Raw genomic sequence first — 15316 nt, 5'->3', positions numbered from 1 at the left:
AAGACTGTGAAAGTTGTGTCACGCTCCAGAAACACCTGTTTGGATCTTTCCACAGGTAAACAGGTTCACTGGTAACAGGTGAGAGGAACATGACTGGGAATGAAAGGAGCATCCTCGAAAAGCTCAGTCGATCACAAGCAGGTGTGAGGTGAGGTTCACCACTTTGTCACACACGATGCATAAAGAAGATTACTGCGTTATTATGAACCCAACTGCTTTTCTTTGGAGAGCAGCCCTGCTCACTCTCAATGGAGGCAACATTGTTTTCATATGACGAATGGCTCAGCAGCTTTGTGGTCCTGTAACTCCATGCCTTTTGACAGGAGACGGTGAGAAAAGTGGTGTAGTTCCACTAACAGGCGCCTTCTCGACTGGTGGGCCCCAATAAATGTACTGTTACTGTTTAATCACACCACAACAGAGACAAGAATTAGCTAGCATGCTATTTCCTAAAGTGTACGTTCAGTGGTTGTCTGGTCTTGATGAGTTGTGTCTGGGTGTTTCTCTCAATTGGTTTGTAAATCAAACAGCCAGCAATGGAGCTCACACAGCGGTTTGTGAGCTGTAGTTTCCCCAGCAAACACACCGACCACAGAACTGCACTGTTTCCGGGCTGTAAAGCCTAACAGCTCCAGTCTTGCAGCAAAGACTGTCTCCGGACGATGAGTGACCCAAGAGCAGCAGCAGACTAGTGGGAGGGAGCCTGAAAAAGGTTAGTGTGTTTACCGGGGAAAGAAACAGCTCATTAACCAGCGTTCAAGAACGGACGTAACCAAAGCTTGTCACAACACAGCCTCTACACTCAAACTGTTGACTGTTAACAAAGGCAACCAATCAGAGGCAGAGCAGGGCAGGTCTACCAGTGGGATCCTCAGTAAGGCTTTACTCTGAGTGAGCATCACTCAGAAGTAATCAGAGCAAAACTGTATGAAGTCAAATGTTCAATAAATCATCCATCACTCCATGTTTCAACACACATTTAGTCACTTTCATTATTAATTCATTTTCGTTTCTTAATTATTTTCTGGAGGCCACTTCCCTTAAATGATAAATGGCATGTTTGTGTTGTGAGTGATGAATGTAAGACAGGATAGATTCAACTTATCAATCTGTTTTCATGTCAGGTGTTTTCAGCTCTACATTTTTCCATTCACACACATTTCAGTAACCATGTGTCAGTTAAATGTTGTAACTTCCAGCCCTCATAGATTTCAACTGTTACTCTGCAGGAAACTTAAAGTAGTGACCTATTATTAGCAACATTACACCTATTATAGCAGCCAGACTGCAGGTTATAGTCTAGAAACGAGCGTGCAGTTTAATGTCTCTGTTTGTGTGTAGTAACGCAGTCGTACCGTTACAACTTGTAGTGAATGCACTCCGTTACTCCACCACAGTTGTAACTTGACAAAGTGACGTCCACTGAGTGCTCCAGTGACGCAGAGGGAATCTTATTTTAGAGGGAGCAGCTGCAGGAGCCCTGACACACTGAGCCCAGTGTACCACTCTGTGCTGCTCTGTGACCTTCCTAAGCACAAGAAATACCCTCCTACCTCCGTCCTCACAGCCCAGTCCTGCGTCTGAAAACGCCTCCAGGTCGTCTTCGTCGTCGTAATATCCCAGAGCCTTGTCCTCCTCCTCCTCCTCCTCCTCCTGCCGGCTCAGCGCACACACTGCCTCAGTCGTCATGCTGCTTCCCTCTGCTCCACTGACGCTGCCTCTGCCTTGTACTGTCTAACTTTCCTACATTGTCACCTGATCCATGAGAGCCATGCTGGTGAACTCTCACCCCCTCTGCAGCCGCACTGGGAGGGGTGGAGGAGTGAGGCTGGTCCTGGTGGGTCTCTGGAAGCAGCCAAATGAATATGACAGACAGGCTGAATGAATACTACAGAGCCAGGCTGTTACAGAAAACATCCACTGACTCATCAGAGGTCTGCAAACAGGAGATTACTGGCTATTTTTCTCCTCCACATCACTTCAATGCTGGGACGCATGTTTGGTGTCCAGTGTGTCGGGGTCAGAGCAGGGCCGGCTCTAGGGTCACACCTTTAGGAGGGCTCAGCCTGCCTGATGAAAACACAAGAGCTCCTGTAGGTCCACAGATACGCTCATAGGAACTCCAGGTTTCCTGAAACAAAAATCAATATTCCAGCCACACCTTCCTAATCAACAATGAGGCCTCTAGGTGTTTCACATGCTGTTTTATCAGATTTCCTGATTGCTTGATTGCAACAGGTGCTTCATTAAATGTTCAGGTGCTGATTAACAGAGACTGCAGTCAGGTCACATTCCCCAGTACAAACACACATCAAAAAGTCAACAACAATAGGCACTAGAGACCACAACTCCACTGTACAAAATTATAACATACATTAACATATTTTACATAATGAGAAAATATAAATCAGAGTCTGATCCATCTACACCAGAGGAGCACTACTGTAGATACACAATGCAAACAATCCCATGTCTGAAGTCTAACTGGACGACATATATAACATACATACATGTTTTATCTACAGGAATGTATTTTGTCTGACCAAACAACACAAATACATAAGACCCAGAGGAAGTGAGGATTGAGAAATGCGATACAAACAGAAAAGATTTTATTTAAAAATGCATTAAAGTGAAGGATTGCAGCAATATTATAGGGATGACTAAAGTATTAACACAGTGAGACATGTCATGTTAACATGGGCACCAACATGAGCAGACTGGAGAGGAGCACATGAGGTGAGAGGAGCTGAAACACAACACCAAACCCACAAAACACAAGTGAAAGAAGATAAACATGACAGGACCATGACACGTTATTATTCAGACTACTGCATGGTACTGCTGCCATGTTCATTTGTAGCAACACATCATATTTGTACAATGTTAAATCTTAACCTGCAGAGTAACTTACAACAGCTGTGGAGTCAAAGGTACAATATTTGTCCTTTTAATGTAGTGTAAGTATAAAGTAGCAAAAGGGTTTTCAGTGTGTCGGCGGTTGGCACATGCTATCTAAGAATCTTTTGGTTCATTCCTTTTATGAATTCCTGCCAAGCTAGTGGGTGTGTCAGCGCTCTGTTAACGGTTAGGTGCACTTCGTATTGAGTGTAAAGGTTAAGGATGATTTATTTGTCATCATATAATGAAAGTTAGTAACTCCTTCATGCTACACTAACACAGAACATATACAGTATACAGTGATTTAGGCTATAAATATACATGTATATGTCATAAACACATAAACTCCCAGGAAATAACTGTGAAGTGCATTTTTTACATTTGCATCAGCGGGAATGTAAACAGCAGCAGCCATTGGTGATGATAACACTGTGCTGGTCCAGTGATCCGTAAAAATATCAGTCAACAGTCTCTCTCTTTGGTATTTACCTGAAACCTTGTCGTCAGCTGGTTTTAAGTGTTGGGAGTGTTGGGCAGGTGGACAGACTGACACATGTGTTCTACATTTAGAGGACTGAGGATTTTGTCCCCAAAAAGATAATATACACGTGAAAAACTCAGAGCCCGTGAATTAACACCTGCAGGGAGAAAATAACTGGACTTGTTCTGGGGTAAAATCCTGAACAGGCAGCGAGACATTTAAGTCTCGGCATTACCCTGATCAGCCAATAGACTGTTGATGCTTTTCATTGTTCATTTGGAGTCTAATGCTGTGTTAAAGAGCATGCCGCATGCCTGTGCATGTCATATCTGTGTTCTTATCAGATGTGCATAACCCATCTATCCAGTTTGTTCAGTGAAGCTCGGGAGCTAAAGGTAAACTTTGCTTGTGTTTTTAAACAACACGGATCGACACTGCAGCCACCTGATGGTGCCAGAAAATGAAAATAACGTGGATTACACTTTTAATCCAATATTTGTTGCTGTCAGCGGCTGACTGTGGTAAGTTACATTTTGTTAGTGCTACTGCTGATTTTTAAATGTAGCAGCAGAGCCCAGAACGTATCGTCAAAGACTTACAGGTTACTACCTCCATTAGGGAGGTCTCACCCTTGTTGGTTTGTTGGTGGGTTAATGCAAAAACTACTGAACGGATTTCCACCAAACCTAGATAGAGGATGGACTCAGATCTGGATAAATGGACGGATGCATGACATGTTCTTTAATGCTCCTAATGGTAAAAAGGTTAGATAAATACTGACGCTTTCAGAAGGGAGCTGACCCGACCTTCAGTCACAAAGCATCAGTGTTTGACGAGTTGGGAACGAAACTTAAGAATCAAGTTTCTTACTAAATTTCTCAGGGAATAATTCATGATGAAAAGATCAGGCACCTTTAGGTGGCTGGTCTCTCTGAGTGAGTACAGAACAACAACAGGGATAAAACCTGCAACTATCACCAATGTGCAGCTGAGACGATAGGGATTGGTTGCATTAACTGTTGGACTGTATGAACTCTACCATTCTAGTCATTCTAGTTCTTTCTTGTTACTTTGCAGATGGTGATTCTACATGAATAAGAAAAACTACAAACCTACAAATATTCTTTAAAAAAAAGAAACAGCAGTTTTATCTTGAATGATGCAAATCTGCTGCTGTTATTTTTATATTAAACCTCAGTCAGATGTGAGAGAAAGTGTTACTGTACTACATGCTTTAGTATTAAAGAAAAACAACGTTCAAGGCAGCTATGTGTTGATCTACACAAGCTGACATCTTGGCTTTACTATTGCTGCTATTACTTGAATTGTGGTTGTGAATGTGGTGGTTATGTATATATTTTCATGTCATAGAGCAGGTGCAGCACTTTATCTGTTTATCTGCAAGTGTGAACTATGTGTTTACATGCGCTGAGGTAACTTGGTTATTCTTGTTTTTCTGCGTTACCCTGATTTCTTTACAATTACATGCAAACGAAAATATGATGCAGTTCTAACAGATTATGTATTATATTATAAGACTTCAGACAGGAACATGTGTCATGGCAGCTGTACAGAGGAATGAACTTGTTGTAGTGTCTTCGTTTCCAGACCAATTCAATGCAATCCTAAATCTGACTTTGAATTTTTATCAGAAACTGTGATAAAAATTTGACCCATCCAATTTTTTCTTTCTTTCCAGGTTCCCATTCTCTTGAGTTCTTGTCAACAGGCCGTGTGCAGCCTGGAGATCGACCTCAATTTGAGCAATTAATTGTATTTGATGGAGTTCCCATCTCTTACTGTGACAGCTCGACCACAAGAGAGGAGCTCAAACCTGCTCTGGAATCAGCAGACTTGCCTGAATACTGTGGTGAAGCAAGAGCTGATATAATAGAAGCTGTCCATGAGATTCCACTATCAATCAACTGCACTGTGTGTAAGTTTTTAAAATGTGCCATGTTAATCTTCATCCTAGGCTACTGACTGAGGTCCCTCAGACTTTATGTCATAACTTACAGGAACTTCGTTTTATCGTTCAAATGTTTGATGACATGTTCCTGATGACTGATACAACCACTTTCTGTTCCTGTTATTTATGGCTTTTTAGATATACCGACATATTGGGGTCCGGGAGGAGCCCAATCAAAAAGGATGCAATTCTGCCTTCGCAGTTGTTGTTTTTTTTAATATAATTGAATTTTTTATTGAATTTTTAACAGGAATAAAGAGAAGGTCAAAAGAAAAATAACAATAGTAATAATAATATAAAAGGACAGTTAAGCAAACAAGGAACAAATAGGCAGGTAGTCCAGTAATAAAACGTTCTTGAATAGATGCAACCCAAGTTCCTTCTTTATTCATGCGCCACCACCAGATGCTGATAACTGTCATCGCTTCACTCAGCGGAATTTAGTGTGTTCACCTGGGTCTTACATTTAGATCAAAGCCCAGTCAAGGTGATAAAAACCTGCGTCTACTGCAGAGTCAACTGACCCGGGTGTAAATACAGAGTTTATACATTCACATTTCACAAAAAGCTGATCTTAGTGGGTTTAAGTCGGATTTTTGACCTGTGGAAAAGGGGAATTAGAGTCTCATTCCTTTATTTCCAGGTCTGTTCACATGATATTTTTTAGAAATGTTTTAAGATCTCTCTTTCTCACACAAGACATGATTATTACTTAACATTTGATTATTAATATATGATTATTATTTAACATTTGATCATTAATATATGATTATTATTCTGTCCTTTTACACACTTTTGAATTATTTTTAAAGAATATATGTTTTCACACAAACCTATACACATGTACAACATATACATATTATCACACAGAATACGTTTTCACACAGAATATATGTTTTTCATTAACCCCTTGATTATAGAGAATTATCTGTTGATTTAACAGTTTCTTAATTTATAGATTGTTTACTACAACGGCGGCGTGGATGCACCCAGTCAACCAATGGGGTGATCTCTTCTTTTGACACCTGGGCAGTGAATGGAATAGACTTCATAAGCTTTGACCCTGTATCGAAGAGATGGACATCCCTGTCTCCCTCTGCACTACAAGTTCAACATCAGTGGAACAACAATAGTGTTCAGAATCATGCCTTTACTCACTTCATCAGAGAACAATGTCCACTGACTCTGCAGAGAATTAAACTGAGAGCAACACACCATAAAACAGGTGAGCGCTGGAGCAGTAGGCTACGATTACCCACCAGATAAAACACCAGCACACACACACACACACACACACACACACAGGCAGACACATGATGATGTTGTACAGCACTCGGGGGGGGTCTTCAGTTGATGGTTTGCTGTAAGTCCTCCTGACTCTCTGTGACATGAAGACTCTCGTAGATCTTTGAAAATCCTGTTTCTACTGGTTTCTCTCTTGGTCTTAAGTTGTGCTGGGATTGCTGCTGCCGACATTACTGCTGGCTACACTTCAGTTAAAGATAATGCGTTTGTGAGCATGTAAAGTATGTCCAAAGCATTTTCCTGACATTTGCATTCATATTAAGACAACCTTCTCAGTCGGTTGCACCAGCACATGCTTTGGTTGCTCGTCCACATACACCACCAGTTGTTTTCTTTTTTAAACTGAATAAACACACAGTAATATGACAATACACTACCAGTTTCATACAGTTCATTAAGGTGTTCCCAAAACACAGCCACACCTATATTATTATTAATAATAATTATTGTTATCTCTGCTTGCTTTGTGAAATGACATTTAAGTGACTAAATGCAACAGACATGGACAAATACTTTTACTTCACATTGTACATAATGTGCCAAACTCCTCACACACACAGAGCTAGTTAACTGAACAAACAGGTACGGCAACAGTAGACGATGATACAAATAACTTGGATGGGCCGAGGCACGCAAACAAAACACTACACATTATCTACCCAGACAAATCAGCTGCAGATCTAATATAATGGTAAGGACACCATGAAGGCGAGAGAGAATGAAACGAGGACACACAAAACAAGATAAAGTCAGCAAGTTCTAATCGACCCTATTATTAAAAATATATTCAAACTCTCTACTGTTACGGCCCGGCTCTAAGTCCATAACAAATAAGGGAAACACAGGGGAGTTACATCAAAAAAGATATTTTATTTTAACAAAAGTTGATTCAAAGGTAAACAATATAACAAATTACCCAATCATTAAACAAAAATAATCTTCCAACCTAGATCAACCTAGGAAAATACAAACTAAAACAAACAAGAAAACAAAGCAACACAGCAGCACGGTGCCAGGGATAGAGCGAGAGAAAAAGGGCTCCTGGAGGGCAGGTTTTATGGGTCTGGAGACAGTGGCCAGCTGCCTCCAATCCCAGGATGGCCAACCAGCTACCAGCATCCTGAAAAACAAAAAGACACACTCACAAACACCAACACCACACACTGGCAAAGGCCCTGGGGCCGTCACACTACTGACATCTTTTAAAGAAGCACAACCTGCTGCATGCTCGGCAGCTCTTGTGTCTGAGGACACCTGAACTATCTGACAACTAAGTAAATACTACCTGCTGACGAAGACCATGGGATGTTTTGAAATCTCCAGAAAAACTCTTGGTAAAAAGATTGTTTTTGTGGTCACTCGACTGTTTACAGTCAGGTGTGAACTGTCTGTATGTTTCTGTTCACTGAACAGGAACCCACAGTGGTCATGGGAATTCTGTGTATTGGATGTCAGGAGCAAAGTGAGAGCAGCACACAGTGATGAAGCTGCTCATAGCTGATCCTTCGACCCTAACCCTGATCTTTTACTGTATTTCTCTGCAGAGCTACGTGTCTTTGCCAAGCCAGATGTTAAAACAGACCAGGCACTGCTGATGTGTCACGTGACAACTACTGACAAATCAGTGAGCTCAGTGCATCTGATTGGAGATGAGGCTTCCCAAACAAGTTGGAGCTCCATAACCGGACCAGTGCCTTCTGAAGATTGATCTGTGATCCTCAGACTGACAGCTCACATCTCCCTCAGCCAAAGCACTAATGTCTACGGCTGTGGAGTACAAACAGGAGGTCACAACATCACTGTCTTTTGGGGTGAGACCTTTTGAAAACTTGCATGTTTATATTTGGTTAATTATCTAAGATATACTACGTGTACAATTCAACATAACCTGTTGAATCAGTGTTTCTAATATTCTGTCCCTCTCTCAATATACTGTAATCCAAACCCTGCTGCCAGACCAAGAAGAAAATAACTTCATGTTGTTGCTTCTGAACTTCAGTGCATTCAGAAAGTATTCAGACCCCTTCACTGCTTCTCTGCAGAGAAGAATTGCAGAAAGTCCCCATCCAGGTGTGCAAAGCTTGTCGCATCATATCCAAGAAGACTTGATGCTGTTATCGCTGCGAAACATGCTTCAACTTCAAGTACTGAGTAAAGGGTCTGAATACTGATGTCAATGTGATATGTCAGTTTTTCCTTTTAAATAAATTTGTAAAATTTCCACTTTGTCATCAAGGTGAACTGAGTGTAGATTGATGAGGAAATACTTTCTGAATGCACTGCGTCTCTGCTGGGTAACTGCTTATGGTTAAAGTGACGGATGTGTTGAAGTGAAGTCTTTAGGGTTAGGCATCGTCCACCATCAATGGTTGTTACATTTTTTTCCTTCTATCGTAGCATTAGTATTTGCTTTATTGTTTTAGTTTAGCTTCCTCAGTACAGCTACTCTGTCAACTTTGCCTCACATGTCAGAGGCTAAAAACGTAGTAACTGGCATGTGGTGTGGAGACAAAGACACTTGGCGAGTTACTCTAACGCTAACCTGGAATCTAATGACACAGACCTAACCCTTACTGTGGACATCATCATATGCCAATACGGACATGGCCCAACCCTGGTTCAGGCAGTCAACTAGAGTCCGCTGCTAAACTCACATGATACACTATTGTCACTGCGACTTCTAAGCACATTGTACTTGTGGCATTGAACTTAAAACCCAGTGTTGTGTTTGTGGGCCTGGAGACTCCAAAACACATTTCACATTGTTTAATCACCTTGATGCCATGATTTTAGCTAATGTTAAGAGAAACATGATGATATGTGTTTGTTCAGTTACAGTTATATGTTTTAATGAAAAAATGATAATTGGTGAACTACTAACAATTAATGCTCAGTATTATATTTTTGTATTTTGAAGGGTGGGATTACTATTCCATCATTTTTTATATTTTGTCATTTTAATACGCTCAGAAGCAAAGCAAGTTCTGTTAATAAGTTTCCAAGAGTCCTTTTCTTCTTAAATGATATTCAGTGAAAGAGGATGAGGACTAAAACTCCTCAAAAAGACTTCTGAGTCAAAACTCTGATCCTGTTTTTTACTGTTGGACCTTTCCTATTTTCAGTTTTACAATTTATGAATGTGATGAGTGGAGATCAGAAATGATTCTCAGGATCTTCTGTCATTACAGATGGAAATACTCTGGATGGCAGACACCTTCTTAATGCTTCAAGTGTCCTCTGGAAAAATCTGCCACTAATCCTTGTACTCTGCATTATCACTCTTATATGGTGTGGAATAATTATTCTTCTTCAATGTGGTAAGATTTATTAATTCTGTTATCACAGTACAGCACAGCTAGGCTGTACTTTTACAGACTGGCAGAGCCAATATATTACATCTGTCATCTGACGTTTGCAGATATATCACTACCTGCTTATATGTAATTGTTTCAGAACAGAAATGCTAAAGATATGTTGACATCATCTATAACAGCAGATGTGTGTATGACACTGGTCAACTCAACCTTTGTTGGAACTGTTTATAACTGTGACTCTGTCACTAATAACCCAGAGACTTACAGATTTTAGTTTCACTTCCCATATTGTCTCCCTCTCTCTGAGCATGTTTATACCTAACACTACCATCTGTCCTGAGTGATCTGATCACAAGGGGACGGCTCTAAGTCTGCAAGTTCACACCTGGCATTAGAGGGACCACTTGTGAGCAGATGTCACTTCCTGCTCTATATGAAAATGAACCCGTCCATCACTGGGACAAACAGACACTACGTTTTTACACAAAGAAGAAAAGAACTTCATGTAGAACATTTGCTGAATTTACAGGAAGGCCCAAATAATGAAGAATGTGTTGTAGATAGTGTTTCACAAAGTTTATAGTTGGGACCTCACCACATGGTCAAACAAACAGAGGCCTACATGTAAAACCAACAACCTCACATGAGGCCTCTCTGTACTCTCTCTGCCTGAAAACAAAGAGAGTGAAAATTGCCATTGTATCCTAATTGTGATTGCAATTTTCATTGTAGGCGGGAGGTTTCATCGTTCTCCAAGAAGTGATCTACAGCCGGCAGAGAGAAACATAGAGGAGGAGTGGGACCAGTGGCTGATGCGGATTATAGCAGAGGAACAAGCCTTCTATGATCCAGAATACTTTGGTCATCACGTCGTAGTGCACTGCAGTGTTTTTGTTAGACAATGAGCAGGGAATCTGAAACTGTAGAAAGAAAAACATTCAGCAGTTTAAGATATAAACTGTAAACAGCAGGTTTTACTGTGAGTACCATACATGTGGTGTAGTGTGCACTCTACAGTACAGTACATGTTTGAGGGCACGATTTAGTGTCCACACTGAGGTTCAAGACTTGACATTAAACAGCCAAAAGTAAATTAGTTCATTTGCAAAAACAGGTCATTGTTGAAATGAATGAACCAACTGCTGTTGAAGAAAAGGATATATGAAAACGGAAAAAAAACAAAAAAAACAGTCCAACAGCTGATGTTACTGATTTTGATATTCTTTGGAGTGCACAAAAAACTTGAAATATAGTGAACAATGTAGCAAATAGGGAATGATCTCGGACACAGCTTCATATCCTGTTTAGAATTCTCCCATAAGGCCTGACTTCAGCCAGCGTACTGTGACGAGCAGGCACGTGCACACATAGGGCCCAAGGGGTGCTTGAGCCCCTGCCCTTTTTGCCTCGTATTCAAAAGTGCCCTTTTTGTGTGTTGTGCATAGGGATGTAAAAAAAACGGCGGTATAAAAACCCCACGTTTATCTACCGTACGCATTTCCTTGTAATACAGTGTTGTGCCTGTGTTGAGCCTAAAGCTGCTTCTCTGTCCGCTGCGGCTCCGAGAGAGAGAGAGAGAGAGAGAGAAGCCGCTGCCTCTTCGATAACTCCACCACACACATAGATGAGACGTGACAGTGGAACGACTTGAACCTTTGTGAGTTATAAATCCATCAACATAACTTCCTTGTGGGGGCTAACAAGTCACCCTCCACTTATTCAACATGCTTAAATATGAGTCATATTTCAGAAAAGCGCCCATTTGTGCTTGTTAAGCTAACTGCATGTTAATGAGAGTTAAGAATAACCTAATATGACAGCTGTCTGTGTAGGCTGTTTATCTTGCCACAAATCTTAAACTTCTTCCAGATATTGAGTTTATTGTGACTTTGCTGTTGTAAACATTGCTGTTCCTGCAAACATTCACAGTAGCAGTCACAGTAGTAATATCTTGGTTTTGTCACATTTTTAGATGTGTAGCCTGTATTTCTAGTTTGCACCCTCCCATGATTTTCTTTTTGTTATGCAAGCTGTGTTAATGTGCAACCTTGGAAAAAATATCATATTGGTCTTAGCCTACCAGTTCGGAAGTCAAGACTCGGTTTCGGGAAGTCGGGAAATTGGTCTAGCTTATTGTCTAGCTAATATAGGTCTCAGGCTACGTTAGCTATGTGAGTGTGTGTGTGTGTGTGTGTGTGTGTGTGTGTGTGTGCGTGTGTGCGTGCGTTCGTGTGTGTGTGTGTGACAAGGCAGTAATGATGCTGTACCATTTATATGCTGGCTTACTGTAGGGTTGCTTTAGTAGTAGTAGCACTAGTAGTAGTAGAAGTTGTAGTTGCATGAATGCTTCTGCATTTATGCAAATACAACTACTACTGCTACTACTACTGTAGGCTAATAAAATAATAATAATAATAATAATAATAATAATGAAATAAATGCTTAATAAACCAGTTTTATTGCTTTTAAGAATTGCAGCTGAATTGCACGTCTTCCAAATCTCAGTATTATGAAAATGTAAATAAACTCATGTTGACAATAATTTGTTGACACAAAAGAAATGGCAATTGCATATCACTCACAGCTACACAGGATACACCGCTAAGTAGTTAGCTTTCTATAAGTACTTTGTTTATTAATTTTACATTAATCTACATATTGTGTTATTAAGGCTTGAAAAAAAATTTGGCGTGCGCACATAGTGCCCTTTTATGACTTTGAGCCCCTGCCCCTCTATAATCATGTGCACGTCCCTGGTGATGAGATACTTAATGAAACTGACAAGAAGTGTATGGAAGAATTAGAACGGCTGACCACACCTTACATTTTACACACTATTGTATCATAGTATATATTTGTATGCACTTTATATGATTATACTTTGTACTCTATATCATTATGTTATGTATGTATATGATTATATGAACAAAAATGAACCTGTGGACCCATGAACATGCTTTTTTGGTATGTGTACAGAGAAACAGCTTCAACAGCCAATCACAACACTGTTAACAGACAGGTAGCAGTGGTATCAGAGCAGAGTCTGTTACAGCAGCAGTATCTCTGAAAGGTTTGACAGCTGCCTGTATGAAAACAACCACATTTATCTCAAGGGCTCCACTTTGTTATCTTCTGATGTTGAGATACCAATATCAGTCAGTTAATATTGTATGCAGGCCTACTTTCTCTCCACAGGCAGTGGTGCAAAGTGATATGTACATTATGTAAATGCAATACTACGTGCAAGAAACGCTCTATAACCTACCAAACCTATAATGCATAAGCTAAGCCCTCCACTTCTTAAGCTAGTTCCCATTTGTAACGTGGTCTGTATGTGGAAGACGTTGGTCTCTGATGATCTGATGAATTTAAATAGAAAGAATGGATTTATTTTTACTCCAACACATCAATCCAAACTTAAGATTGGACCTGCTTCCTTTCACAGATTGATTGACAGGCATGCAGCCATGGATGCTAGTTTTGTGATGCCATTAAAGATGTGTTTCCATCAGTGTTTACTGTAAATGTTGGGCTCTTTATTTTGAATTATGATACAGTTATTACTGTGAATGACCTCAAATGTGCTTTGTGGAAAAACAAAATACAGATTGGGGCTTTAACTGTCACCCAGCTGGGTTTCTGTCCTCTCTCCCGCAGCTTGTCACATATTAGTGTTCATGTGTAATTAAAACTAATCTAAACCAATCCCTAAATGTTCCCTGTTTCATTTTGTCAAATGTGTAATGGAGGTTGTGGTCGGTTCATGAATGAATGAAAAGCTTGAAACAGCAAAAAAACTCTGCTCATTTTTTTTTTTTTTTTCAATCATTGCCAGGAACTGGGACTTGTTCCACAACGCATCAGTGGGTTATACAGTGAGGTGTTTCATAAAGGCATAAAGCCTTGAAGTCTTGAATGAGCCTGAACCAGGATCAATGAGTGCAGCAGAGGCATCATCAGCAAAAAGAGATAAGAGAGACCTTACTGTCATCTGCCTATATACAGTGCAGCACGTTATACGTGAGGATGAAATTGTGTTTCTCCTGGTTCCTGTTGGCTTTACTTACAGTTAACTAAAAGAATAACTAATGATCCAGTAATCAGAAATGGCAGTTAGTTGGCAGTAGTTCATGCCACACAGCTGCTGGTTGATAGAAGAACAACTCATGAAGAAAGAGGTCAGTATGTTACTGATTCACAGATATTTATGTATTAATGTATTATCTGCTCTACAGTGACTCATCATTAATAACTATATGTTCCTCAAAGCACACTTATTCAGGAAAGACTTATTAATGGTTCATTAACATCAAGTTGTTCCTGATTCATGTCTAATTTGCTCCTCAGTAACTTCTCATATTTATGTTAGTGTGTCCTGATCCTGATCCACAACCATTCACCAAAGACTGCAGGCCTGTGTGTGTGTGTGTGTGTGTGTGTGTGTGTGTGTGTGTGTGTGTGTGTGTGAGTGTGTGAGAGAGAGAGAGAGAGAGAGAGAGAGAGTGTGTGTGTGTATAACAGTGATTTGAAGCACATGGTTCCCCAAAGGAGCTTGATGTCACTTTATTGTAATCTCGCATCAGAGCTCAACTGATCATAAATAAGATTAAACGTTTGTCCATGAGCGTGTGCACGTGCAGATGGAGGGTGAAAGGTAATACTGTAGATATACAGTATGTACTTCTGCCATTCTCTCTCTCTCTCTCTCTCTCTCTCTCTCACTCGCTCTAAGCTGTAATGCACTACAACAGCTGGCGTCCTCTCAGCACGTCTTCACACACTGAGTAGCCAGCCTGCTGTTGTTGCAGCATCATCATCCTCTTACACACACACACAGCTACCAACCCGTTGAAAGGCTTGTTTGGATTTTGCATGGATGCTCCTTTCTGCTACAACCGGGAGTCACTGAAGTGTGCGTTCTCTGTGCCGATAAGGTAAACTGGAACTAGACAATGCACTTTTTTCTGTGAGAACTTGAAACTGAACAAAAATTTTAAAAAGAGCCAGCCTCTTTGAAATACCAATAAATGCATTGAAAAAGTATTTTTAACAGCAGCAAATACAAGTGATGAAGGCAACTAAGGAAATGTACTCAAGTTCTGTATTTAAGAACAATTTTGAGAATTTTCAAATTGATTTAACTGTCATTCAGACAGTCTGAAAAATGCTGAATATGGAATCTGATACTCAGGGCCAATCGGTCCACTCATAGTAAACAGTGCAAACATACACATATATGTATATATATATGTATATGTGTATATATGTATATATATATATATATATATATACCTGTCTGTGCATGATTCTCTAACTTTAATGATGCATCAACGTGTTAGCAGCATT

At 40.2% G+C, this 15316-nt stretch overlaps 1 protein-coding gene across 1 annotated transcript in view; it reads right to left on the bottom strand.

The window, feature by feature from the left end:
* Window positions 1-1858, bottom strand: part of rragd (ras-related GTP binding D) — a 39995-nt gene extending 38137 nt beyond the window's left edge. Inside the window, exon 1 of the mRNA XM_084381349.1 lies at window positions 1554-1858. Within this exon, the coding sequence (XP_084237475.1) occupies window positions 1554-1689 (136 nt within the window). The 5' untranslated portion in view covers window positions 1690-1858. The remainder of the gene's footprint in view (window positions 1-1553) is intronic.
* Window positions 1859-15316: the final 13458 nt, after the last annotated feature.

This window comes from Pagrus pagrus (genome assembly GCF_965226575.1).
Source record: "Pagrus pagrus genome assembly, chromosome: 18".
NCBI classification, from domain to species: domain Eukaryota; kingdom Metazoa; phylum Chordata; class Actinopteri; order Spariformes; family Sparidae; genus Pagrus; species Pagrus pagrus.
Note: the sequence above shows the minus strand (reverse complement) of the source record. Positions and strands in the feature narration are given on the sequence as shown.